Source organism: Varroa jacobsoni, unplaced genomic scaffold (genome assembly GCF_002532875.2).
Source record: "Varroa jacobsoni isolate VJ856 unplaced genomic scaffold, vjacob_1.0 scaffold_274, whole genome shotgun sequence".
In the NCBI taxonomy this organism is placed as follows: domain Eukaryota; kingdom Metazoa; phylum Arthropoda; class Arachnida; order Mesostigmata; family Varroidae; genus Varroa; species Varroa jacobsoni.
This window is the reverse complement of record NW_019213176.1, coordinates 122,641-147,928: the sequence shown is the minus strand read 5'-3', so window position 1 is coordinate 147,928 and position 25,288 is coordinate 122,641. Positions and strand designations below refer to the sequence as shown.

At 36.7% G+C, this 25,288-nt stretch overlaps 2 protein-coding genes and 1 long non-coding RNA gene across 14 annotated transcripts; 2 read left to right on the top strand and 1 right to left on the bottom strand.

Annotated features, from left to right (window-relative positions):
• The first annotated feature begins 1,561 nt into the window (after window positions 1-1,561).
• Window positions 1,562-4,674, top strand: Hsp83 (Heat shock protein 83). Its single transcript, XM_022830434.2, has 2 exons — window positions 1,562-1,674; window positions 2,092-4,674. The coding sequence occupies exon 2, from the start codon at window positions 2,092-2,094 to the stop codon at window positions 4,234-4,236; it is 2,145 nt and encodes a 714-aa protein (XP_022686169.1). The 5' UTR covers window positions 1,562-1,674; the 3' UTR covers window positions 4,237-4,674.
• Window positions 4,675-4,816: 142 nt separating this feature from the next.
• LOC111258889 (uncharacterized) lies at window positions 4,817-16,377 on the top strand. 6 transcript variants are annotated; one of them, XR_015310347.1, is made up of 3 exons: window positions 4,817-6,707; window positions 15,487-15,646; window positions 16,249-16,377. It is a non-coding gene; the product is annotated as an uncharacterized LOC111258889 (long non-coding RNA). The 6 variants fall into 6 exon arrangements; XR_015310353.1 differs by lacking the exons at window positions 4,817-6,707; window positions 16,249-16,377 and adding exons at window positions 6,851-7,366; window positions 8,123-8,208 and having other exon boundaries at window positions 15,487-15,913; XR_015310352.1 differs by lacking the exons at window positions 4,817-6,707; window positions 16,249-16,377 and adding exons at window positions 6,851-7,366; window positions 8,123-9,412 and having other exon boundaries at window positions 15,487-15,913.
• On the bottom strand, window positions 13,319-21,603 carry LOC111258887 (solute carrier family 60 member 1). Of its 7 annotated transcripts, none has more exons than XM_022830446.2 (6): window positions 21,325-21,602; window positions 20,851-20,976; window positions 19,059-19,189; window positions 16,847-16,973; window positions 16,296-16,590; window positions 13,319-14,844 (listed from the first exon to the last, which is right to left on the bottom strand). In XM_022830446.2, exons 3-6 carry the CDS (start codon window positions 19,137-19,139, stop codon window positions 14,040-14,042), a joined length of 1,308 nt encoding a protein of 435 aa, XP_022686181.1. In that variant the 5' UTR covers window positions 19,140-19,189; window positions 20,851-20,976; window positions 21,325-21,602; the 3' UTR covers window positions 13,319-14,039. The 7 variants fall into 7 exon arrangements, with proteins under 7 accessions (XP_022686181.1, XP_022686180.1, XP_022686182.1 ...); XM_022830445.2 differs by having other exon boundaries at window positions 20,855-20,976; XM_022830447.2 differs by lacking the exon at window positions 20,851-20,976 and adding an exon at window positions 18,510-18,775 and having other exon boundaries at window positions 19,059-19,175; window positions 21,325-21,601.
• Window positions 21,604-25,288: the final 3,685 nt, after the last annotated feature.

Sequence of the window (25,288 nt, the reverse complement as noted above, 5' to 3'; positions counted from 1 at the left end):
GCGTGACGTATTTGGTGTTAAGTAATATCTATGTGGTTCCATTTCAAACCTTTTAATACTAAACAACTAAATGGCTACAAGTACCAGATAAACTGGAAATTCATTTTACTATCTACATTGTCGGTTTCTTTTCTACTCCATATTCCACAAAAACGTGCTAGAAAATGAATTTGTATCAGGAAGTAGGTGCCGAAGCTTTTCCATCAACGATTATACATACCTAATACTTCACTGCCTTCATGCTGGATATTTCGTGAAACCCTAAGGGTTAGAACAATAGTTTTACAATAATTTAAATTTCAAATAGTAATACAGAGATTAACAGATAAGCATAATATTGTTAGATATTTATTATAATTATCGTGTCCACGTTTTTCTACGAGCCAATTTTCTTCATTCACACGAGTTACGTAGAATGTCGCTGGCGGAACTAAAAGCAGTGATACTTGGTCCCTTAAAATTAAAATCTTTGAAGTTACAAGACATAGTTTGCTCATTAAATTGGAACTCAAAATTGAAGTCATTTTATTATTAAAAGTTTCATCGTATTGTTGCTTAACCACCAGTGTGACACCAGTTCAGTGTAACTGCAGTATATTACCGCATGTTTTTCACCTCTAAAGTCTACAGTTCTCGACAATTTATCCCTTAATTCTTGATGCATTGTTTTGTCTCGTTACATATTGACACGGGCGTGAATAATTCTGGAAAGTCTACATTGTTACATTATTCCCGTTTTTTTTTTGCTTTACATTCAGCCAATACCCCCGTTTATCTGTTATCGAACTAATTGTCTGTCCATTTATAGCAGTTGATAGCAAAAAGGTACCTTGGATAATTCCATTCCTATACCATGAGCTATACATTTAACCAAATGTACTATAAAAGTAGCCTTTTAATTCACTAAGATTACACATTACAAGAAGCATTTCTCTTATATGGTTGATATGAAATTCAACACAGTAACCCTAATTTTAATAACATAGGCACATCTTTGATATTCCCGAGTCTCACCGGTAGCCTTACTGAAACACCGGCACTACTACGTCGAACACGCTGCTATGTTTACTTCATCGTACGTCGACCTTTCTTCGAAATACTCCGCCACCGCAGTTATTATAAATTAGATCGTTTCATAATTCGATTCCATTTCTATGGCTAGTTAAAGGCCCATGGAATAGTGTTTATCACAGCGTTCATAAAACTAGTTTTACGATAAACCCGTTCACGTACAGGTACCTTATTTCATGTACCTTCTGGAAATCATTCCGCGTTCGTCAACGGAAGCAGTGGTCTCTTCCGGTGAAATGTCGAGAAGGTTCGCGAACACTCGGCCGCATCACATAGCTTAGTCGCGCGTTGGCCCCGAGCAAGAATCTAGATCCATCTTACTAAATGAACTACAACTTAATTGAGGATAGTTACTGCACTTATTGTGTACGCCGAGCTTAGAATAACGGTAGAGAATTAATATTTTCCAAAGCATAGTCATCAGCACAGCGAAACGTGATGGAAAAAGCGCGAAAGTTCGTTGGTAACCCTCTCCACTCCTATATAAAGGCCGGCGCAGTCCGCGCAGAACGTAAGTTCCCTGAGAGGGTATACGCAGAGTGATCGCAAGTCAAGAGTGAATTTCCTGTGTAATCTGTTGAAGTGGCATACGCAACCGGAAAGGTGAGTATGAAAGATTAGTGGTCCTAGAGTAATATCGGTGCTCTGAAGTTTGTGTGCGAGAGGTACTTTATACTACATGACTTACGTTTTCGGATGTTGAAGTGTGTGATCGTGTAGTTTCGTGGAGTTTCGGGGAATACTAGGTACTAGATTACAATTGTGTAATAACCTCGTTGTGAGGTTATCAAGTGTGTGATATTTCATAGGCCTCTTCGCAATATGTTGAGCTTCACTTCTTATTTAGTTACGCAGGATTCTAATGATCGATTGGGCTGTGATTGTCTAACTGCGGCGTTAAAAATTAGTACAATTTAGTTGCAGTGGTGGTCTTATAAAAACGAATCTAGTTACATAGAAATGCGGAATCATTATGTACTTCGTCTAATTCGTGTATATATATAACAATTTGTATTGTAGATGCCTGAGGAGCAGCAGAATGTGGAGACTTTCGCTTTCCAGGCGGAGATCGCCCAATTGATGTCTCTTATCATCAACACTTTTTACTCAAACAAGGAGATCTTTCTTCGAGAATTGGTTTCTAATGCATCCGATGCTCTCGATAAGATCCGTTATGAATCGCTTACGGACGCCTCGAAATTGGAGGCGCAGAAGGAGCTATACATCAAGCTCATTCCTGACTCTGAGAACAAAACTCTTACCATCATCGACACCGGTATCGGAATGACTAAGGCCGATCTTATTAACAACCTTGGCACGATCGCGAAATCCGGAACCAAAGCTTTTATGGAGGCTCTCCAGGCTGGCGCCGATATCTCGATGATCGGTCAATTTGGTGTAGGTTTCTACTCAGCCTACCTCGTTGCCGATAAAGTGACGGTGACCTCGAAACACAATGATGACGAACAATATACGTGGGAGTCATCGGCAGGAGGATCTTTTACGATTCGTACGGATAACACTGAGCCTCTCGGCCGTGGAACGAAAATCGTCCTTCACTTGAAAGAAGACCAAGCCGAATACTGCGAGGAGCGCCGCATCAAGGAGGTTATCAAGAAACACTCGCAGTTTATTGGGTACCCGATCAAGCTCCTTGTCCAGAAGGAACGTCAAAAGGAAGTGTCCGATGATGAGGCCGAGGAAGACGACAAGAAGGAGCAGAAAGAAAAAAAAGATGACGATATTGAGGACGCCGGTGAAGATGAGGATGCCGACAAGGAGGCTGGTGACAAGAAAAAGAAAAAAACTATCAAAGAAAAGTATACGGAAGATGAAGAGCTAAACAAAACTAAACCAATTTGGATGCGAAATGTTGATGATATTTCTCAGGAGGAATACGGCGAGTTTTATAAATCGCTCACCAATGACTGGGAGGACCATCTAGCAGTGAAGCACTTCTCTGTCGAAGGACAGCTCGAGTTTCGTGCACTGCTGTTCGTTCCTAAACGAGCTCCCTTCGATCTCTTCGAGAACAAGAAGCAAAAGAATAACATTAAGTTGTACGTACGACGTGTTTTCATTATGGAGAATTGTGATGAGCTGATTCCCGAATATCTGAACTTCATGAGAGGTGTTGTAGACTCCGAAGACCTCCCTCTTAATATTTCACGTGAAATGCTCCAGCAGAATAAGATCCTAAAAGTTATACGTAAAAATCTGGTTAAAAAATGCCTTGAGCTCTTCGAATCTATCGCTGAGGATAAGGAGATGTACAAAAAGTTCTACGAGCAGTTTTCCAAGAACATGAAGCTGGGAATCCACGAGGACTCGCAGAACCGCAAGAAGCTTGCTGATCTTCTAAGGTACTACACTTCTGCCTCTGGTGATGAAATGTGCTCTATCAAAGATTACGTAAGTCGCATGAAGGATAACCAGAAGCATATTTACTTCATCTCCGGCGAGTCCCGTGAAGCTGTGGCGAACTCCGCGTTTGTTGAGCGTGTGAAGAAGCGCGGCTTTGAAGTGATTTACATGATCGAGCCGATTGATGAGTACTGCATCCAGCAGCTCAAGGAGTACGACGGAAAGCAGCTCGTGTCGGTTACAAAGGAAGGACTAGAACTCCCTGAGGATGAAGAGGAGAAAAAGATGTTTGAAGCAAATATCAAGAAATTCGAGGGTCTCTGTAAAATCATTAAGGACATTCTGGACAAGAAGGTAGAGAAGGTGGTAGTTTCGAACCGCTTGGTCAGTTCCCCATGCTGTATTGTTACTTCACAGTATGGGTGGTCAGCAAATATGGAGCGTATTATGAAGGCGCAAGCTCTGCGTGATTCCTCTACCATGGGCTACATGGCAGCGAAGAAGCACCTCGAAATCAACCCCGATCATCCAATCATTGAGCAGCTTCGAGTAAAGGCTGAAGCTGACCGCAACGACAAATCTGTCAAGGATCTCGTGCATCTTCTCTTCGAGACTGCGTTATTGTGCTCAGGCTTCAACCTCGATGAACCTGGACAACATGCCGGGCGCATCTACCGTATGATCAAGCTTGGACTTGGTATCGATGACGACGGTTCCGAAATTGATGATGAGACTGTTGAGGGACCGCCCGCGTTGGAGCCTACTACCGAGGACGCTCAGCGCATGGAGGAGGTAGATTAGTTATCCCGGCCTAGTTACTCCGCCCAGTTATGATGCTATACGATCGGAAAGAATTACAGTGAACTTCAGTTGTAAATTGATTCATTAGTTAAAGCTTTCGTTCCTTGTAAGTAAGCCCCCATAAGGCATACCTGTACGAGTTGCGCCTATTAATTCAATAAACTCGTTATCCTGTACAGATAAAATCAAGTTTGTTATTACTTCAGTAATAATGGTCAGGCTGAGTGGGCAACGTAACTCCAAACCCAATCAATAACCCAATCAATACTGGAACGGACATAATAGGCGTAATCTATAATAATCTACACCTAATTTAAATCTTAGGATACTACGATGGAAATACTACGATGGAAGATGGAAATACTACGATGGAAGTATACTATGTTTAGGTATTTACTAAAAGTACTAAAATAAAAGACTTATTGTAACAAAAATAAATCTAGTTTTTACTTTTTATTTTAGTTACAAAAGACTAAAGTCGCTAGTTTTTACTTTAAAGTATGGATGGAGTATGGAAAACTCATAGTATAGTTTTTCATAGTTTATATAGTATAGTTTTTCACGATGGAAATACTACGATGGAAGTATACTATGTTTAGGTATTTACTAAAAGTACTAAAATAAAAGACTTATTGTAGCAAAAATAAATCTAGTTTTTACTTTAATGTATGGAGTATGGAAAACTCAGTTTATTTCATATTTTATATAGTATAGTTTTTCATAGTTTATTTCATAGTCTACTATAGTTTTTCATAGTTTATTTCATAGTTTATATAGTATATATGAAAAACTATACTAAAACAGTATATATAAAAAACTATACTAATATAAGTATAGTTTTTCATAGTTTATATAGTATAGTTCTATATATAAAAAACTATACTAATATAAGTATAGTTTTTCATAGTTTATATAGTATAGTTCATAGTTTATATAGTATAGTTTTTCATTGTTATAGTTTTTACATAGTTTATATAGTAGAGTTTTTCATAGTTTACTAAGTAGAGTTTTTCATAGTTTATATCGTAGTATAGTTTTTTTCATAGTTTACAGTAGAGGTGTTTTTCATAGTTTATATAGTAGAGTTTTTCATAGTTTATATAATATATAGTTTTTCATAGTTTATATCTATAGTAGTAGTTATAGTAGATAGTACGTCATACCGTTATTATGATAGTAGTACTACAAAGGCGTACAAAGATACGGAAGAAAATGCCTTTCCTAGCGTATGAAATAATGTGATAACCTGAGAAAAGTCAACATTATATGAGACGAAAGATGTGATCAGAAGTCAACATTATAAGAATCATACCTAGCCTTTACTGTGAACATATAATTTCGTAGTCGTATATGACTATGAAGTTAGTTATTATGGAGTTACTTAACCATTATTATTAGCCTTTCGTTGTCATATACCTACAGTCTTAGGAATTCCTAGTCCATCTCGTAGTTATATACCTACTTAGCCACGATTATTGGCCTTTTGTAGTCATATACGTATTTAGCCTTTCTCAGTCTGTCCTTAAGGTGGAAGGTGCCATCGCTTTCGTGGTGAAGGCGGCCGTACAGACCGGTGTTATTGCGTTGGATACACCCCGCTTCCTATCGTTTGATTCTGTAACATCTAAATTTTTGCAACATTTTATAATTATACTATTTTCAATAGAATCGATCGGTTAAAATTTAAGAAAATTCGTTCCTTGCCGAACTTAGTAGGCTACGGACTTAGCTGGCAATCTGAATGGAAAATAAATTTAGTTATATATTATGCATTATTAATCATACTATTAATCGCAGTGCGTATTATTAATCCTATTACTATGCAGGTCGGTGACGTAACGATAAAATAAAAATACAATATTTGTTGTCATATTAGTACGACGACTAGTTCTGGAGACAACTCTTTCGAGTTTCTTTGCCACGGAGAACAATCGAAAATGCAGTTCAACTAGAATAGAGGCATCGTATTCTTCCAGAAGGTGTGTAGCAGAACAGCGTCTGTATGACGTCCTTAACAGCATGAGTGACGCACTGCTAGGCATAAACCCATGTGAATGCCACCAATGAAATACGAGCTAAGCGGCACTTTTTGTCTAAAAGCGCCGCTCGACTCACATTTCGTGGAGTCTAGAGTTATTGCCCGTTGTCATGCAGTGGCTTTACGTGAACGAAGGTGTAGTGTAAATACCGTTAGGATGAGGTAGATTGTCTACTTTTTGTATACGTTTGTAAAATAAAGAAAATTTCGTTGATATATCCCAATATTGACAATGCAACAGATTGAAAGGGGTAATGTTTTGAATGACTCGACCGGAACGTGTCCGAAGCTAAGGTGTGATCAGGTTCCGTGCGTCTGAAGTTTTAAAGATGATGGCAACAGTAACAACAAGAAGAAGCACAATCGTGGCGAAACAGGGGTTGAAGACAAGTAGAAGAGAAGACAAACAAGGGATACGGTGTGACACGCTGAGGTACGTGGGAACACTTATCAACGTGTACACGTCATTCTTCAGCACCAGACTAACTTATAACGCTGTGTATAGTCGGCACAACGATATACGCGTCTAGTCGACGGCATACGCAGAGAGAGTGAAAAATGAAAAAGAAGGTGAACAATCTTTATGCAAATGTCTGTATGCTGTGTAATTCTAACGATTTTGTATTATGATTCCGTGTAGTGACTATTCAAAGATGTTACCGCAGTAGAGGCTACCTACACACTCAAGTTGCAAGCTACTTGAGAATATTACCGAATCAACATCATCTAAATTTAGAAAAATATCTATACCTTCATAACTTCCAATACCAAACCAGAGTTTCAAAAAGAAAACAGTTGCATAAAAAAGCTCCTAAGAGGCACAGATATTAGCAAAGCTTACGGCAAGTGGACATTAAAAAAAAGCGCTTACAATTACAAGAATTTTACAAGTGGTCTAATAAGGCTCTTAACGCTTATTTGACAATACTAAATAATAAGTAAAATCTTATTTTTCGACTGCAATATTTTTTGACCTAGAGGTAGAATAACGAATTCAGGTAGGTCTAGCAAATACTGGTTTAATTATAATGCATATGGGTAACTGCAGACCACTTGGTTGACAAATACCGTAGCTAGGTGTCATTTTCGAAGGTGAGCGGAACGAGTATTCTAGCTATCCGATAATAATAATATTGATAATGCTAATATGTTATCCACATCAAATACCGGACAGTCATTGTACAACCTAAAAACGTTTTGCTTTTTACACGTGCACAGAGTAGGCGCTAAAGTCTCTTTTTGTTTGCAAAAAGACCATCTGGTGTACGCGTGTATATATGCAGTGAAAGTTCTCCGACTATCAAGAGAATATTGCTCAACCTTTACATAAACATGTTACATGGTGTGTTTGCATAGGACTCGAAAGTCACGCAAAATGGGTGGCAGAAAATACAAAAATAACTTTTGGTGCGCAGTTATCAAATTACTATTGATGTTGATTCGTGCTTTAGATAATACCTTTTGGTCGTACTTGAACATGTATATATAACAGCACTTATATATATATATAGCGCGTTGTTTCCGACATATACAGATGGATGCATTTTTTTTAGTAGCAGAACGAGATAAAGATAATCGCTGTGATTACTGATTGTGTCAAGTTGACCTATATGAGATGACAGGTTTTGTTTCTATGAAAGGTAATATATATAGCGTGAAACTCTAAATGTCTACATGAAGCAACACGCAAATGTCTGAGACTTCGAGTGAAGCTATTCAACTCAACTGTAATCATAACATACATTATATCCTAATTAATAAGTAACTATTAAAAAAATAACAGTAACAGATAAAAAAAAAATCGTTGAGACACTAAAATAATCGAAAACAAACGGCAATATATTTCAGATCCGTCCGTGTCAAGTAGTTACTTTGGAAGATGGCTATCACAGTCTCCAACGCAACAATGTCTACGGAGAGAAAAATAGAAACAGGTTTTTGTAAAGCATTATGCGCAGTTTATATAAAAAAGCGTCCATTCTAAGCTCGGAACTTGACGGAATTCAATGTATGCTGTATCGATCTGGTATATTTTAACATCTGCTGAACTAATTACGAGTAATTCAATTTAGTCAGATACGCGCGCCCCACACCATAGACAGTTCCCTCATTTTTGGGCGAAGGTATAGAACCCAGTGCGCTTAGCAGCTATGTTGCATCTGCCCCAATCCCTAACATGAAGGATTTTGTATTCGACTTGACAGATTTCATACGGTAGCCTCAGAATTGAAGAATTTGTTTTTTTCCTAGAGGAGATAATATGGATGTTAAAAAGTAGCTAAAATAATTTTTTAATAAGATTAAATGAAGGTTACTAAACTTAGATGCGAGGCGAACTTAGATTTACGTGTGAGCAAAGTGTTTTTGCAAGTCCTACGCAAAACAGATCAATGCTATTCATTTCTATGACAGAATGAATAACGGTAGACAATCTCAGCAGATCGTTTCGATATGAAAAATTTAAACCACGGATGCATATGCCATTGGTGGCATTCAAATGGCATTTTGTTGTAAATACAACATATTAACATATGGGATTGGTTTCCCAAGTTCGCTTATGCCATTTTTACGTTGTGTAAGCTTTGTCTCACACTCGAAACCTTAAAAAGCACACTCGAAGCCTAAAAAAGTTTTCCTAGGTAGAATATATCGCAAAAGTTCCGAATCGAAACAAATTTTTCGTTTAAAAAAAGGGTTTAGAATGGTAACGCAAGAACACGGAAGAACAAAATGGGCTCTAGATAAACTTCTGTTTAAAGCTATTCGAACTTACCGATTTGACTTGATATTCAATGTCAGCATTTCCAGTCCTGCGCGGTTCCCAAAGATTGACATATTGCCTCACATATTCTACGAAAGCGTCTATATCTTCAACCCGTTATCCGTTTCTCAGTGAAGTAGTACCTATGGAGTAATCTACGCATTTAATATCGTTATTATCGTATTAAATATAGTTTGAAGCTATATTTTATACTAGTTCTGAACCCAAGCCAGAAACAAGACGTCAGCGTTCAATGCGTTGCAGTGTTCACGAAAAACGCTATTACGAGAAACTCGTACTCACAGTCTGTCACGGAACGTTCCTTCCCGGCTGAGTTCTTCTCGTGTGACACGTAACTCTTGGTCTGAACGTGTCAGGTTTGTCATGAAATCAAATTCTAGTATACTATGCAATTACATATTGAGCAACTATTTAAATTTATTCAGGCAAATCAAAATTACCCCGTTTTTAATATGGACACGTAAAATTCTGTAACGTTCCCTAATTCTAAGGACAGGTGCCCGAGTTCCCTGTCCTGTTGAACTATGAGGTGCCTGTTTCACTACTGCATTATTTATTATATACAGATGCCCCTGCTGGTGGTAACAAAGCAACTTTTAAAGAAAAAAGCGTCTCGGAGCGCCGTTGGTTGATATGATAGCTAAGAGAGAAAAAAAAAGCCGTTTTAATGTTTATCTCATCACGGCTTATCCCAAAATTACTCGAGCATACTCGCAACCACTCGAAAGTGATAAACATTTCTTGTAGAGACCTGTGCAAAAAAACCTATGCAAAAGGACATTCACACAAAATGATGCTTTAAAAAGACACGATAGATATTGCGAAGAGAGAAACCTTGCCTTTATATGAGCATTATTTTCAGAATAAATTTTGAAAAATTGAGGGTCACAATAATGAAAACGCTGTCATTAGAGCAACTCAGGATTAATCTTTACCATGAGGCATACATCCTCAATTCGTATTTCAAACTTCCAGGACTATGTGCTTCTAGGTTCTTCACAGAACGAGAATTCTAGAGGGAGTGGCTATCAAGGAATAACTAATACAGTTAATTATATGACATCTAAAATTTTCCAAATAAACGTACCTTTTATTTTAATTTTTCATCACCGCACGTCATAAGCGAAGTTGACTACTGAATTAGAATGATCAACCAACATTTGTGAAAATCTTCTTGTTGTGTCTCGTTTATTTATTACACTTAATACTCATATCATGTCCAGGCTAATAACCTAGCCTATTCGCCTCTATTTAGGTAATTCTTTGCACACGTTCGACGAAGTATGTCCACTAACGAACCTCATTTACTCTTTTCTTGGCCAACCCTTAGCACAGAGTGCTTCATAACTTCCGACACTGAAGTCTCTCAGCACAATAATATGGAAGTCGTGAAATATGCGCACTGGATCCCGTAGCCCCGTAATTTTCATATATGCCATCTCTATGTCTCTAATATAAACAAAAGGTCAGCTAAAGTAGACGTTGAAAATCATTTGTTTTTCACCTAGAACCTTAATTTGTGGAGCCAGAATTCGGCATGAATTTTTTTCACTGCGTAATGAAATGACAGTTTATAAAAGCCACGAAACATTTTCAAATATGTTGTAGAAGCAAATAAACAATGGAAGTGTTAAAAAAAGAACATTAAAAATAGGCAGCCATCACTTATGTTCCAAAGAATAGGAATCAATTGATCCACTTTATCGAGATACCGTTCGAATTTGAAAGCATTAACTTCTAGATAATCAATTAGACTTGTGGGGAACATAAGGAGGTATTACAATTCAACTTCGATTATAGCTGGACTCTAACCGGGACTTTTTTGTTTAGTGCTTTTCAATGATTTATTATTGAATTAATTCTACGAACAGTGGATGGTCGGTAAGCTAATGCACCTGGCAGGCCTCAATAGAGCTCTTTAGTGGACTTGCTTATGTGACAATCGAATATGTCAACTGATGATTATTGGAATTCTGAGTCAGTACTAGTTTCTTGTACTTATTATGATGCTAATATTAAATGAAAAAAAAATCAGCTCTTCAATATTGCGTCTTAAGACCGGAGAACTTGGTATGAAAGACTCAAATTCACGTACCATCTAGTTAATTCCCATCAAATTAACGTTAGTCGTTTGACCGAGATTTGGCTATGGAAGCTTGCATGACTTCATTGTGATAATGACAACTATAGTGCACTATATTTCTGTAAAGAAGGATCTCGAAATGGAGGCAGATTGACACTTCACCTCCGAGAAAGCTTTCAAATTCTTACTGGCCATTACCTCTGGTTTCTAATAAATATGTTTAAAGAGTAAGCTTAAATACTGCGAGTTCTTTGAACCGTTGAAGGCGTTTAAAAGCCATTTAAATTCTGATCGCTATTGCGATACAGTCTCCTTTTCAAAGATTTTTAAGAATTGCATTCTTTTAGTAATATCTAACCCAATTAGACAGCTTTTGCCTAATTTCTCCTACTCACAGTTTTTATTTAACTTACTTAGTAGTGCTTTATAACATTAGATGTTTACGGTGAATAAATATGGAGAGGTTGGTATAACGTCAGTGCAATTTCCAGACTCATAATCCTCAATGGTCTTTTTATTACTTTCTAATTGTTATCTTTATTATTCTATAGCGTTTCGAGCAACATAAAAGGCAACTTGTTTCATGAATTCGAGAGATTCGAACGTTCTACTTAATGCTATCTGTTGAAATGCATTGTATACTGCAAATCCTGAACTATTGGTTTCAATTGAGGAAGTATGGCTCCAGCGGCCAAATACCCTTTACTTCTCTCAGAAATGTATTGTCATAAAAGTTGTAAAAATTAGGTTGGTATGTAAGGGATGATGATTTTTGTTCAATTATTTTCTTTTGTTTGTTTATTCACCGCTATATACCTTTTAAAAACATCCTCTTTCTTCCGCTAGCCAATTGAAACGGTGCAGAAAAGGTACTTTTACCTGACTTCAAACTTCATAAACGAATGTTTTTGGCGAAAAACAGAGCACTTTTAGTACCTATTCTACTTGTTTCTTAGCCCGGGCCCAAAGCTGCCAAAGCAGCCCGGAATATTTGTGTCGTGTGCAATGTCAATTCCAAGCGTATTTACAGACGGTGTCTTCATGTCGATATGAAGCAGCGAAAGTAATGAGTAACACCGAAAGATACGTCTAAGCCAAAAATTACACATATTTTCAGTCCCAAAAAACTGGTTTATGTTTAGTGGGACTGAATGGATCTATAGATTGGGAATTCAGTGATATATCGGGAAATACTAGTGGCGAGTTGAATGCGAAATGATACGTCTCAACCTAAACAGAGTGGTTGAATGAATCTTTTAATACCAGACCTATAGATTTCCGACGAAAGGTAATAGATGAATTGGTTGAAAAATGCAGTAATGTCAAAGAAAGTGACGACGAATGTATGATAAATTATTGACGCCACAATTTGTGTGAAACGCCACGTGTTCTATTAAATAGAACAAACTGCCTTTACTCATACACTGTCGTAACAGAAATAATCGTCGCTTTTTTTTGTTAGACGCAGTTAGGCATATAAGCAATTTAGTGGACGCAACGACTTTTGGGTGAAAAATTTAGGTTATCGCTAGCTAAGTAAGTATAGAAAGAGATTTCTGACTGAAGTTCAATGTATTAAACTGAGGAAGGGCTAAACCATAAACGGCGCCAAAACTCCACAAAGTCCAAAGTTAAAGTTGTGAAACTAAATTACGGCTTTGTGATTTTTACACTACGTACCGATTATCCACCCGCTCAAATCGGCGTCTAAAGGGTCAATACAAGCTCCTAGGATAAACCTCGCTATGTGGTAAAACATAAGATGGCCGAGAAGTGAGGCCGATGCTACATACACAGTCTGGCTTTCAGAGCGTATATTCTCATTACAAGCTGGGTGTTTACGTTACGATAAATAGTTTGCACTGCAATAAAAAAACACGGACTCAGGAGTAAAAAAATTCGTATTTTAAAAATTGGCGCACTTGAAAAAATTTTTACGAGTCCAAGTGTGAATGAACTTTTATCTTTGTTGGAAACTTGTTTGCTTGCTTATTTTCACCGAGTTCGCAAGTTAGACTCACATTTCTATTAAATAAAATATAATGTTTTTTCGAGCTTGGATCACGCAACCATCTATTGCTGAACGCGTTTTTAACATCATTTTTTCATATGTAATTAGTCACAATTTTTGCTTACGCCTTTTAAGCTTGATATTAACCTTAACATAATAGGACCTACCTTTTTGAAAAAAAACCTTTATTTATTGTTCTCACTTATGCCTACATCAGTTTGTTTTAGATCAATTGCACGAGGCTTATACAGGAAATGACGCAACACAATAATTTAATAAGTTTTGTATTATCCAATAGACAGCCCACTGATTACACTTTGGATTCTAAATTCAGATTACGGGCGTTGTTTTCCAGTATATATATATATATATCATCAGCACACCACGTTAATAGCTTTGAACGATTTTACAAAATGTCTGCTAAAGGCACGACGTATTCATTTTCTTCTGCATCTCCCTTTGAATTTTTATTCTATTACAGTTCGTTCGATTATCCTTTTCGACTCGATCCCATACTTCAGTATAGAATAAAAGAATAGGTCTTTTAATTTACATTTACGGAAATGAAATGTAAGAGAAACGTGAGTATTTCTAGAGGACCTTGAATTCTTCTTTTTAAATTTTTGAAGTAGATAAATATGTCATAAATTGGTTTTCTCATGTCTTCTTGTTTTGTATACACACTATAGGGTAAGGTCAGATAACTTCCTTCGATACAATTATAGCTATATTGCTTTTTAAATACCTACCAACTAAATGTACAATATGTCGTAAAATGCAAGCGTTACAAGTGTGAGGCGACTGTTCACGACTTTTTGTGTCATTGTTGGATATCATTCCATCGAAAAAATCTACGGGCTCTATTGATTAGGAGTATTTCACTTATACGCTATTTTTTTTTCATCGCTGGCCGAATCTGTATTCCTCGCGTGAAGACTACAAGGAAAATCATAAGAAATGTGGCGATTATTGCCTGTGTTAAATTAACGTACAAGAAGACAAAGGGTTCTTCTTCGATGTAGGGTCCAACCAAGATTGGGGACATCATACCACCAGCAGAAACACAAAGCATGACTAGTGACATATACGTGTGAGACAACAGAATATACTGCATTACGTGACTAAGAGAAGTAGCAAACATTGGCGACACCCCAGCGCCCATTAGTCCAGTGGAGATCCACACAATAATTGGTGACCATTTTCCCGCGATTATAAGCGCTGTTGCTCCCAACAGGCAGATAGAATGGCAAACAATCAACATACTGCTCGGACGCATGCAAAGAGACGCAAATGTCGAAACTACCCTACTCAAAGTAAAAAAAAGCCAGAAAACAGCAGAAACGTAGGCACTGTTGGACTTGCTGAAATCCAAGCGCTCATTTTCAACCACGTATACAGCCAGCATGGAAACGTAGGTTTGTTCAAGCGAAACAATGAAAAAGACGTACGCGCTAAATGCCGCTACAATAATGAGCTCCGATCTACGTGAGCACGTTGAATCAGAACTGGTCGAGTTTCCAGGCGAAATGTTGCTTCTACTAAATGCATATGAGATTATCATGAATGCAGTATTGACAAATATTAGGCTTCCGAGTAACAAGTATGGAATGTACACGGTTGTGTCTGCAGTACTGGGCAGAATTTTCAGAGAATTACCTATAGATCCATTGACGATGGTCTCGATGACGGTGTGCCTGAAATAATAAAGGAGATCAACAGGATACATTAAAAAAACATTTATTGATATTCTCTTTGTCAAGAAAAACACAAAAATGCTCTACTAAATATGTGATTCAATCCGAGGCCCATTGATATTTATCCATTGTCCAAATAATAGATTCCATATTGTTTGCTTTGTTGATGACCCCATTCGTATAAAATAAATTCGCAAATCGTCCCCTAACACACGCTTCGCTTCTCCGTAAACATTTCGAAAGCAAAACGTATCTTAGAACTTTGGAATGCTCCATCAACTTATTAAGCAACTTCATTAATCCTAACAGGACAGCCTTCTAATTACGATTGTTTACGTTTTATTTTATTTGTCATATTAATTTAACGTTTGGACAAATAGTAGATTAGGCTAGTTATTTCCTGGAAGTACGCTGCAAATACTATGCTTGCTTCAGGGCAAAAATTTCCCTCAACGCATGCCTCTGTTCCTTTATAGATCCCTTCTTGAACGAGTAATTACTATATTGTGGTATATGGTAGGACATTTTTTTAACAGGGTATGAGAGATTCAGGGTAATGCCATTCGAACCGTCTTTTAGCTATCAATGTCCGACCGTAGATTAAGCCTTTTTAATAAGCATGACATTTTTATTATTTCACAGTTATGTATGCTCTAAATCTGCTGTATGGTGTAGACACCAACCTGCGCGCCCGTCACAAGCTAAACTACATCTGATCCATCGCTGGCAACCTTCTAAATATCCCCATAAAGATAACCATAGGACGCTGTTAGCTCAATCGGCTGAGTGCAAGAACTACGCAGTAAGTTCCCTGGACTATCAGTACAGATATATTCGGAACTTCTTTTTACCATATATCCGTTGCACTAAAACATATTTGCTCAGAGTTATTGAAATCCATTAAGCATTTTGTGCAGCAAATTGGTGCCGAGGGTGTCCTCTTGTTGTTATATATTAGTTATATTTCATAAGACTGTCATGTGATTGTTACTGGATTTCTATCTGTCTAAACTTAATGTTTAAATAAATCATATTTAATCTTGGGTATTAAATACAATGCGCTGTCATATGAACCATGCCTCGTTCGAATAATATCTTGCCATTAACATCTAGAAGCAAATCGATTAGCTCTAGCTTACATACGTTGCTATATTATATACAGAATTTGCTAAGTTGTCGTCTCCACATTAGGCCACAGTTAGAAAAAACAAAAGCTTCTTAGCGAAAGTTTTTTTTCGTTGCTTTCAAAAAATAGCCTCTCCGTCAGGCGCGGAAAAATCTTATACGGAAGTATTTCTAGAGAGCTCTTTGTTTGGAACTCGGACTTTACTAAAATGTCGGCTTATTTTCCCACCAGTCTCTTTCTTATTTAACAAGTTTTTTTATCATTACAATTTTTTTTAGTGATCGAACCTAAGAACCTTCCCCTAAATGGCCAAAAACTCACCCACCTTGAATGTACCTTACTGAGGAAAGGCTCGGCTACAAGTGGTGCCACAACACCGCCCAGTCCAAAACAGAAGTTGAAAAACTGAAATACAGTTGCGCTTTTTTCTTGCCAAATTCCTATGATCCAGCCATTGGAACCGACTTCTATAAGGCCAAAAGTACCCCCAAGAAAGAACATTGCTATGTGACAAAATGTCAATTGGCCGAGAAGCGGGTTAAGCGCGACGCATAAACTAGCTACCAGTAAAGACATTATCATCACAACCTGGATGTTTACGTATCGAAGTATGACGCCAGCTGAAACAAGGAACAAGAAAAGATGAGCTTAAGGAAAAGAAGAGGCTTATTAGATGAAAAGTGAGGGATCCGCTAAAAATCAATTTAAAACTTTTTGCTAGTAAAGTCTATTAAAACTTTAGCTAACTAGTTGTAACTCCTAAAATGTTCTACAGATACGTTTTACCATGCCGGCCTTTTGACCCAGGATGTCGTGTAACGTAGACTGATCATGTTAGCCACCAAAGCCTGTATCTCCAAAAAAAACCCTGCTTACCAAAAATACAGAAAATAATTGATCCAATTCCACGGGTCGTGATGGTGTATGCCATGGCTCTGGGTGACGTAAGATAGATTTTAGAAAGGTCGAGTAACGTTGCGCCTGTCAGCCCGAAGATACAACCCTAAAATATAAATTAGACACACAAGTACAATATTAATTTTTTTTCTGTGAATGAACTCTTACATAAAATAGTTTTTGTTGTTTCAGAGGTATATTTATTCTTAAAATGACTTTAAATAAATAAATTAAAAAAATGAAAGATAAAAAAATGAACAAAAAACTTCTGTTCGGAAAGCTCGGAAATAAAAACTCAAAAGCTTGTTGAGAGTAGTTAAGCAGTTGTACATTTTTACAAATATATATTCAAAGATATGCGACAAAGAAATAACTTACTACCTTAGTAGAGATACAGACCTACTGAAGCAGAACTAGATAAAAAAACAGTTATATTGGGAAGACTACCTACGTAACAATACTAAGCAGCAATATATTTTTGACCCGCTTAAGGGCAGGGCTGGAAAAGGCTTCAGACGTTCCAGTTCACTCTTATAATTGAACCTATTGTTAATCTAATGATATATAACTTTGACGTGCCACTTGTAAAAAATAGTTTGGAATTATATAAACGAGGTAAATCCACTGTCTATAAGCTTGCGCTGTAGGGTTGGCATTGAGCGCTTGCGTAAATCCAAAAGCCTTTTCTTGAAGACGTGTGAAGGCAAATATACATACATAATGATTTAGTTAAGGGAGAGGGTCTTCTTACACTATGTACAAACAAAAGATCGCATGCCGAAAAGGTTATAGATCCGCTTGCCACCTACCCGCAGAGTTCAAATAATATTTATATATGTTATTAAGTAAAGAAGCCTTATTTAAAGTATGGTTTGCCTAAATAATAAATTTATCTTAGTTATAAGAAAAGCTTTTAGCGCGAACAGTATCGTGTAAAAAATGTTCTTGTGCATGCCTTGACACCTATCACAAGTTTTTTTTTACATCTTGGTATTTCGGCTCCGAAACGTGTAGGTATTGATCACGCTAAAAATTATAACGTAAGTCATCAGAGATATCTGCCCTACGATATTAACTTGTATGCAATCAGACTTTGTATGATAGGTGTTTGGAATTATTCTTCGGTTTGTCCCATTTTGCGAATTTGTGGATCATGCTCGAGTCACGTATGTTTGCATAAGCGAAGTAGAGTTTATTTCTGCATTGTATTACACATTGGTGCTTATGAAGCTATTTTAGAAAAGTGTTTAGTCACGCGGCACCAGCGTCGACCATATTAATTGCCTGTCGTCGATAGTTATAATATCAACAGTATGAACTGCGCAACGAATGTAGCTGGTTCATTGCAGTTGGGGAGATCGTCTGTTCGGATGACTCCGTTGAGTTCTGTTGACATTTGGGTTAATGGGTTTGAATAAAAAAAAGGCAGACCACATGAATAGGATCGGCGGGATACACAGTGAAATATCTTGTACGAATATTAGAAAGCAGTTTTTAGATGATTAGTAAAGAAGTAAAAATTGGATAGAATACAGGTTGGTGTTGGAATAAAAAGAGGCGAAAAGAATACTATCATAAGCCAGTAAGGGAGAGGAAGGGGTGCGGGGTAATAGACACAGAGGGAAAGAAAAAGCTCATTTGCCTCTTTATTGTGTTGACTTCATCGGCTTCGTGGTATCATTGGAGTGGAGAGGGTCTTGATGGAGACAACTTGACACAAACGGCGGGGATGCACCCTCCGGAATGAGCGACGTTGAGTAAGCTATATGTAGTGCGAAGAAGGTTGTTCAGCACGCGTTCGGTTACAGTCGATTCGTATCTGTCGTAGGACTTTTTTTTCGATGGTCTCCTTGTTCAAGCGAAATTCTTGAAAGGTTACGTCCGCCATTAACCGGTGACGAGCCGTTCCTATATTTAACCGCCAGTTGTTTGTTAATATATTCAGAGTGCCTGTCCATAGGCAGCTTTGGAAATTACAAACATGCATTTGAAAACTGCCTTAACATTACTGTATATGGGTGACATGGATTTCAAGATAAAGGTGTATGCTCTATTATTTCGTGGGGTTGTTGGAGCAAATTCAATTGCCGACGTATCAATGTGCAGTGTTTATTTCAAAATAAAAAAAATACTTTGTAATCTTAGTTTAATTGGGTTTTCTTTCGCCTACAATCATTCCGAATATCTTTACCTTTAATACTTCAAATGCGTGCCATGACAGCCGCTGCACGCACTGCTTGCTGTGCCACAAAGGCGCACGCTTTATGATCATCCTGGTGACTGGCTGCCTTGAACGTCGCTCGCGTCCCTGTTGCGGACCGACTAAGTCATACACATTTACGTTTTATATATAAAACGTTTGAAATATATATATTTTTCAAACAAAGCTAAAGCCGATATGAGGTACACCACTAAACAAATAAAGCACGTATTGATGGTGCTGCTTTACTAAACCGTCAACCAATCCTTTGTTATACAAAGCGTGACATACTGTTAAGTACATGCCAATACTGGATAACTGATTTTCTTTGAGGAAGTTCCTTTAAGCGTATGAGTCTTGACCAATACGGTCGCATTAGAAGAGAGCTAATACGGTTCGAATGGGTGATTCCGAATAATAAAGTCTTAGTGAGCATTATTGTGGTGAAATAAATTATCTCCTATAAAAAGATAGCTTCTGTTTGTCCGTTAACGCTATTCGGTACACCTGCTTTTAGTTATTTGGGTTAATCTCAAAAAAGTCGGCACATTAGTCGATTTTTACCAATCATAACTCTATATCGCAATATATACGAACAGGAAAATACATCTACTTTACTTATGAAAACAATTAATGATTATGATTCGTAGTGTTAAACACCTAACGCTTTCCAGCCTGGTTGTAGTAATTACCAAGTATGATCTGTTTAGATGTTCTTAAGCAATTGCTGTTGTAGCAAATTGTGACTTAATGATTGATAATATTAACAAGAACACCAATTATAAAAACAATAGGAACATGCAGTGGAGAAAATCAAATGATTATTTTCTGAATTTATGAGTCTTAAGGTATTTTTATATTACGGGATGAGGTTGTTGTTCAATTTACGGGACTTTGCTTGTGTAAATGATGGAAGCGCAATAAATAATAAGATCTTTTTAATTCATCAGCACTTGAGTGGTTCATAGTTTTTGTAACGGTAAAAAGCTGAAAAACCTTTTATTCATGCGAGCCCTCGCTTTTTCCAAAATTTGGAATCTTGTTAACTGTGATATGATTAAAAGAAAACTTCCACTAATACGAAATACCCACAACAAATCTCCGTCCATATAATTATATAAAATTTTACTATTATTGTGATTCGTCTATCTAAACATTTAGTAAAGCAATAAAACTAATAGACGGACCAATCCATTACTTTTCGTATAAGTCCAGTATTAACTAAATTAAGCAAATATTTTCTCTTGAATATCTACATTCTTTTAGCTTAGCAGAGACGGTCGGTTATTCTACCTTTATTTTTATGAAGTCACTAATTATTGAAGACAAAAGAAATAATCTTTTTCACTTGGGATTCCTTCTACGCACTTCACAGGCTAATTTCAACGTGTTCTTTAATAGTCGCATTGTCCCTTACAGTATTACCTCATACTTTTGATTTGTCTGCCAAAAATCAAAAGAAATAATATTGGAGAGTAAGCGACAGAAACAATCAACGGTTTATCTGTACAAACAAGTATAGAGAAGAGACGTTCTATAACCCGAGTAACCATTGGTTAGCATCACCCCATTCTTTTAACGTAAATGACACTCAGATGACAGAATTGCTATATCTCTTTTTATTATTTAATGGATGTGATTAAAAAAAGTGTTAGCATGTGTGCGTATTAAGCACCACCATGCTAGCCAATACGCGCGAATTAAATTCCAATTAAAAAACACTAAGATCTCAGTCGTAAGCTCAAAGTTATTCCGTTTTCGAATTGGTGAAACGGTAACATACTTGCCTGCCGTACTGACTGCTTGAGTACGAGTCGCGGGCAGCCAAAAAGATTTGAGGGTGGAACGTTTACCAAGACGACTGATTGTCTTATATATCCCACTGATGGTGCAATAGTAGCGTGTTTGCCTATTGGATTTAAAAAATCTTCAAGAGGCTCAGGTTGCAATGGTAGCGTGTTTGCCTATTAGATTTAAAAAAATCTTCAAGAGGCTCAAGTTCCAAACCAGACGCACTATTGTGAGTTGACTATCGACAGCAATACTTATTATGGTACCAAACGTAAGACTCGAAGCATTTGTTGCCTAATTTGATTTATCTAATTATTACGGTAGATGTCAAAGTGACTTCTTGTGCAGCCAGAATAAAAACTAGTAATCCAAAATAAGTGATCTTAATCACCTACAAATTAATTTTCCTAAACAGTTTGGTAAAATGGTTGCATGAACGCATTTGCTTAGAGAAACCGATACTTACCAGGCTAAAAATAGCGATATGTAGATTGATGGTTTGGAACCATCGTACGAGACCAGCACTTACTCGAACTCCAAACATTTCGTACCGTTCTTTGTACATTCAATTGGAATACGTACTAGGTACCATCTATAGTATTGTAACAAGGCTAAATGGTAATAAGCATAGACATACGAAGGCCAATATCTGCTTTTTGAAAAAAAAAGTAAAAAGGTTATAATGTAACGAAACGATAATCTCGTCCGTTTTAATCTGAGTCGAGCCGGGCACTGACGCTCTTAAAGCACGGAGACGTGAGGAAGTGTCAACGTACACCGCTTCCCTTGCCTCGTCAGCTGACTGTGCTAGCTGTAAATTTAGCGCCTCGCCAGTTAACATCGTGCGAGAAGATAAAGCTGGTCTGCCGTGTTTGAGCACTAGCCATGATTGTGACAAAAGCACTGGATGCACGATTGCCAATTGTAAATTAATTTGCAAGTCCTTTTGGATCATACATACTTGAGAAAATCATTTTTATAGAGGCACTGTAAATGAGCATGTATTTTATAATAGGCCGACTGATTGCCAAGCTATATGAAGTAGTACTAGTAGGACATCGTGAACGTAGTTATAATTAGCACCCAAACATATTTGCAAAATAGGAAAGCTGCCACGTGTCGTTGTCAATTCAGTAAATTGCTTATAGTCACCAGTATGCCATGCCACGGTAGACGGGCTTTTTTTTTTTAAAGAAGTTCGGTTTGCTCGAATTCGCGTTGGATTTATTTTTAGGGTATATGTACTGGCGAAAGCTAATGCTTCAGGAATTACCTCATGGGTGGTAAACAACGCTTGTTCCATCGCAAACAAGGGCGAACCCTTGGCCATGCATAAATATCTCGTCACTAATACCTCTGATTAAAGCCTTCCATTTGCTACGGTAGCGTTGAACATTGCGGGACAAATACAGTAATTTAATTTTTCTATTACCCAAAATTCGAAGCAGTTGCTTTTTTCAAAGGTTGAAGCGTCCTAATACCGATGCCATGCAATGAACAGTTGTGCCTATTGAGTAATGGAGGTTTAATTAAAGAATTTTATTTTAAAGGAAAGATATGTATAATACTTATATTGTGTTTACCAGTAGAATGTGCTTGATATGCACGCTAGTGAGAGCCCTAATTATTATTATTATTGACTAATGATAATTATTACTACCCAAATTACTGAAAACATCACTGAGCTCCGTTCTGGGCCTATTGTATTCCGCAAGTAGCTTCCTGAAGGCTTCACATGTACGAAAACAGCGTCACAAATTTCTTTTCTCTTTCATGCAATGTTCCTGCAATGTTCCACCCAGATTCCGTAGATCTTCCGTTTACTAGCCACAGACATAAGTCCAAGTGGATTTAATTTGTTTTTAAATATGCCCACCGATGTAGGAAACTACGTATCTTAGAAGAATTCTCCTTATGCAAACATTGCAATATTTATCGTGGTATTACATTCAGCTTAAGCCCTATAGGTTTGCCTACAGCGCACATATTCGATTGGTACAGAGAAAACAAATTTTATTCAAACAATAAAAAAAATGTCAGAAAGGGAAAGGGTGGAAAACAATATAGCGATGGCAAGGACTAAGCATGCTGTCGGGTCTCAACAGTAGGTGGTAGCCAGTAACTATTATATTCTCCACGGGAATTTCGATGACCAAAACTCAAAATGTGAGATTGAGATAGAAAACAAAATGAGATTTGGTTTACTACGTATAGTCACATCACTTTATGGTGTGTAAAAAGGAACGGGTTACGTGTCAATTAATCTAGACTTTCAAGGTAAATAAATTGTAGGCAGCGTGGTATTTTGAATCCAGTGAAATCAAAAGGTGACGCAGGAAAAATTACCCTATGATGTATAAAGACGTTATGTAATATATGAAAAATATATATTAAAATATGGACAGGCGCGCATCTATATGGGTGCCGTGGGAGGTGTCTGATAATAATCTGTAGATATTATCATATTTAATTGTAGATAATTTTAGGATAAAACTGTTTTACTAATCATGATGTGCGTGGTATTTTTACTTTAGATATAATTTATCGTTCTTCCCCTTATCAGTACCCTTTGTTTGAAATCAGCTGAGCTTTCTCAATGCAAACAACACGTACTGATAATTCAACCATAAAAACGTTTGTCCAAAAGCTAATATACGCCTCGAGTTTTGTGGAACAGCGCAATTTTGAATGGGACTTATCGCCGGTTATACGACTGCCTCTTATGGATCATAGTAAAAACATAAAGAAAATCGTACAAAAGTTGTAAGTTTAAAACTTTCTTTACGGAATACATGCTTTTGCAAAACTATGCAAATGATGTCCGTTGTATTATTGTATAAAGTAGTTTGTATGAAACGTTGTTTCATTAAATGGTGACGAACATTTAATCATAAAGATTGTAACGAAAAACAGTCCAAAAAGGTATAATCAGAGAATCTACGCTCACGGGTACAGCCGAATGATTAATGATTGAAAGAGTACTCTTTTAGTAATGCCGTAAAAGTTTTCCCTTGCATATACTTGGATTTTGCGTGACTCATTTCATTGTTGATTTCATCCTAAACATAAGTGAAGTCTTACGGACGAGGCTTAAACACAAGCCTCGCGCAGAAAGACAGGTTTGTCCAATTTTCACTCAATTTAAAAATGGATCTGCGAAAAGGTAGAATGATCTTGGACGATCAGTATTTATTGAACTGATGCGAATAAAATTTTGGTATAACTATTCAGTACGTACCTTGTAATGATAAAAAAAAACTCTGAATCTGAAGATAGAAATGTTAATGGTTTCTTGGCGATGATGTATCACAATTCTACTATGAGGATCTAAAGTGATTGTTCAACTAAGATTCCAGGTAAGATTTATTTGGAAAAATTAAGATTAATTAGAGGGCATGATCATTTTTTAAAAGAAAAAGTCCCAACCAGGGATGATCGAAAAATAGCAGAAATGGTGGAATACTTTATGATGTATATGAAAAATTACACAGATAAACAAGTCGCAAATATTATTTTTCAAAATATGTATGCGTAGAGCCTCTTTCAAAGTAACTTACATTGTAAATTATTTGAAGGCTACGAAGCATTTCATTACTTTTTTTTTTTTTTTTTAGATTTTACTCAAGTATAAGTTGTAAACGGCATATTTGATAAAGATTTATGTGGGAGGCGATATCTATTTTAAGAAAGCTTTGATTTGTCAGAAATAAGCAAAGCAGTGAAGGCCATTACATTTCCAAGAGATTTCTTGATAGTACAGAGGTTTGGGTGTTAAATTTACGCCTGAAGTATAGCTCAGGTTCTCTATAATTTGAATTTTAAGCCCATGCAATAAATATCTATACAGAGATATATACATTAAGTAAGAACTTTTAGCAAAAATTAAGTATTTATAGAGACTTGAAAAACTACAAAATTCAATGAAACTAACACCGTGTTTATGATATCGACAAAGTTATTTCTGTTTGTTGTACAAAATAATAAAACACTAACAGATTTAATATTTAATTAGATTTCTCTAAATTTACTCAACATATACAAGATGAAGCAATGAACAAAGCCAAAATTGAAGTTATTCATATATATCAAAGTTTAAAAAAGCACGAAATCTCAATAGATATTTTGAACTTAATAAAAATAATACCAATAATCAAGGTTTGCAATTTGAACGTATAAAGTTAGCATAAAAAGTAAACGTTTGCAAAAATAAAATTAAAAAAATTAGTAAAATAGCAAGCTCTCCTTTACGGCAATTATAAAGGAATACAAAAATACAAAACTTTACAAACGTTACGGAATTTCAATGATAGTATGGTTTTACTTGTATTAAACGCTACTAAATGTTAGAGGTATTAAAATGTCATAAAAATACAACCAGTATGTAGTAATAGTAGGACTGAAAAATCCTAACATTTTCCACGATCTTTCGT

Bases quoted from the DNA above. Each gene is read 5' to 3' on its own strand.
- Hsp83 (XM_022830434.2), top strand. From the start codon at position 2,092: ATGCCTGAGGAGCAGCAGAATGTGGAGACTTTCGCTTTCCAGGCGGAG.
- LOC111258887 (XM_022830441.2), bottom strand. From the start codon at position 21,423: ATGTACAAAGAACGGTACGAAATGTTTGGAGTTCGAGTAAGTGCTGGT. The intron at 19,176-21,324 runs GTAAGTATCGGT...GGTCCGCAACAG, and splicing joins ATATCGCTATTTTTAGCCTG to GGACGCGAGCGACGTTCAAG. The intron at 14,845-16,295 runs GTGGGTGAGTTT...TTATTATTTCAG, and splicing joins CTCAGTAAGGTACATTCAAG to GCACACCGTCATCGAGACCA.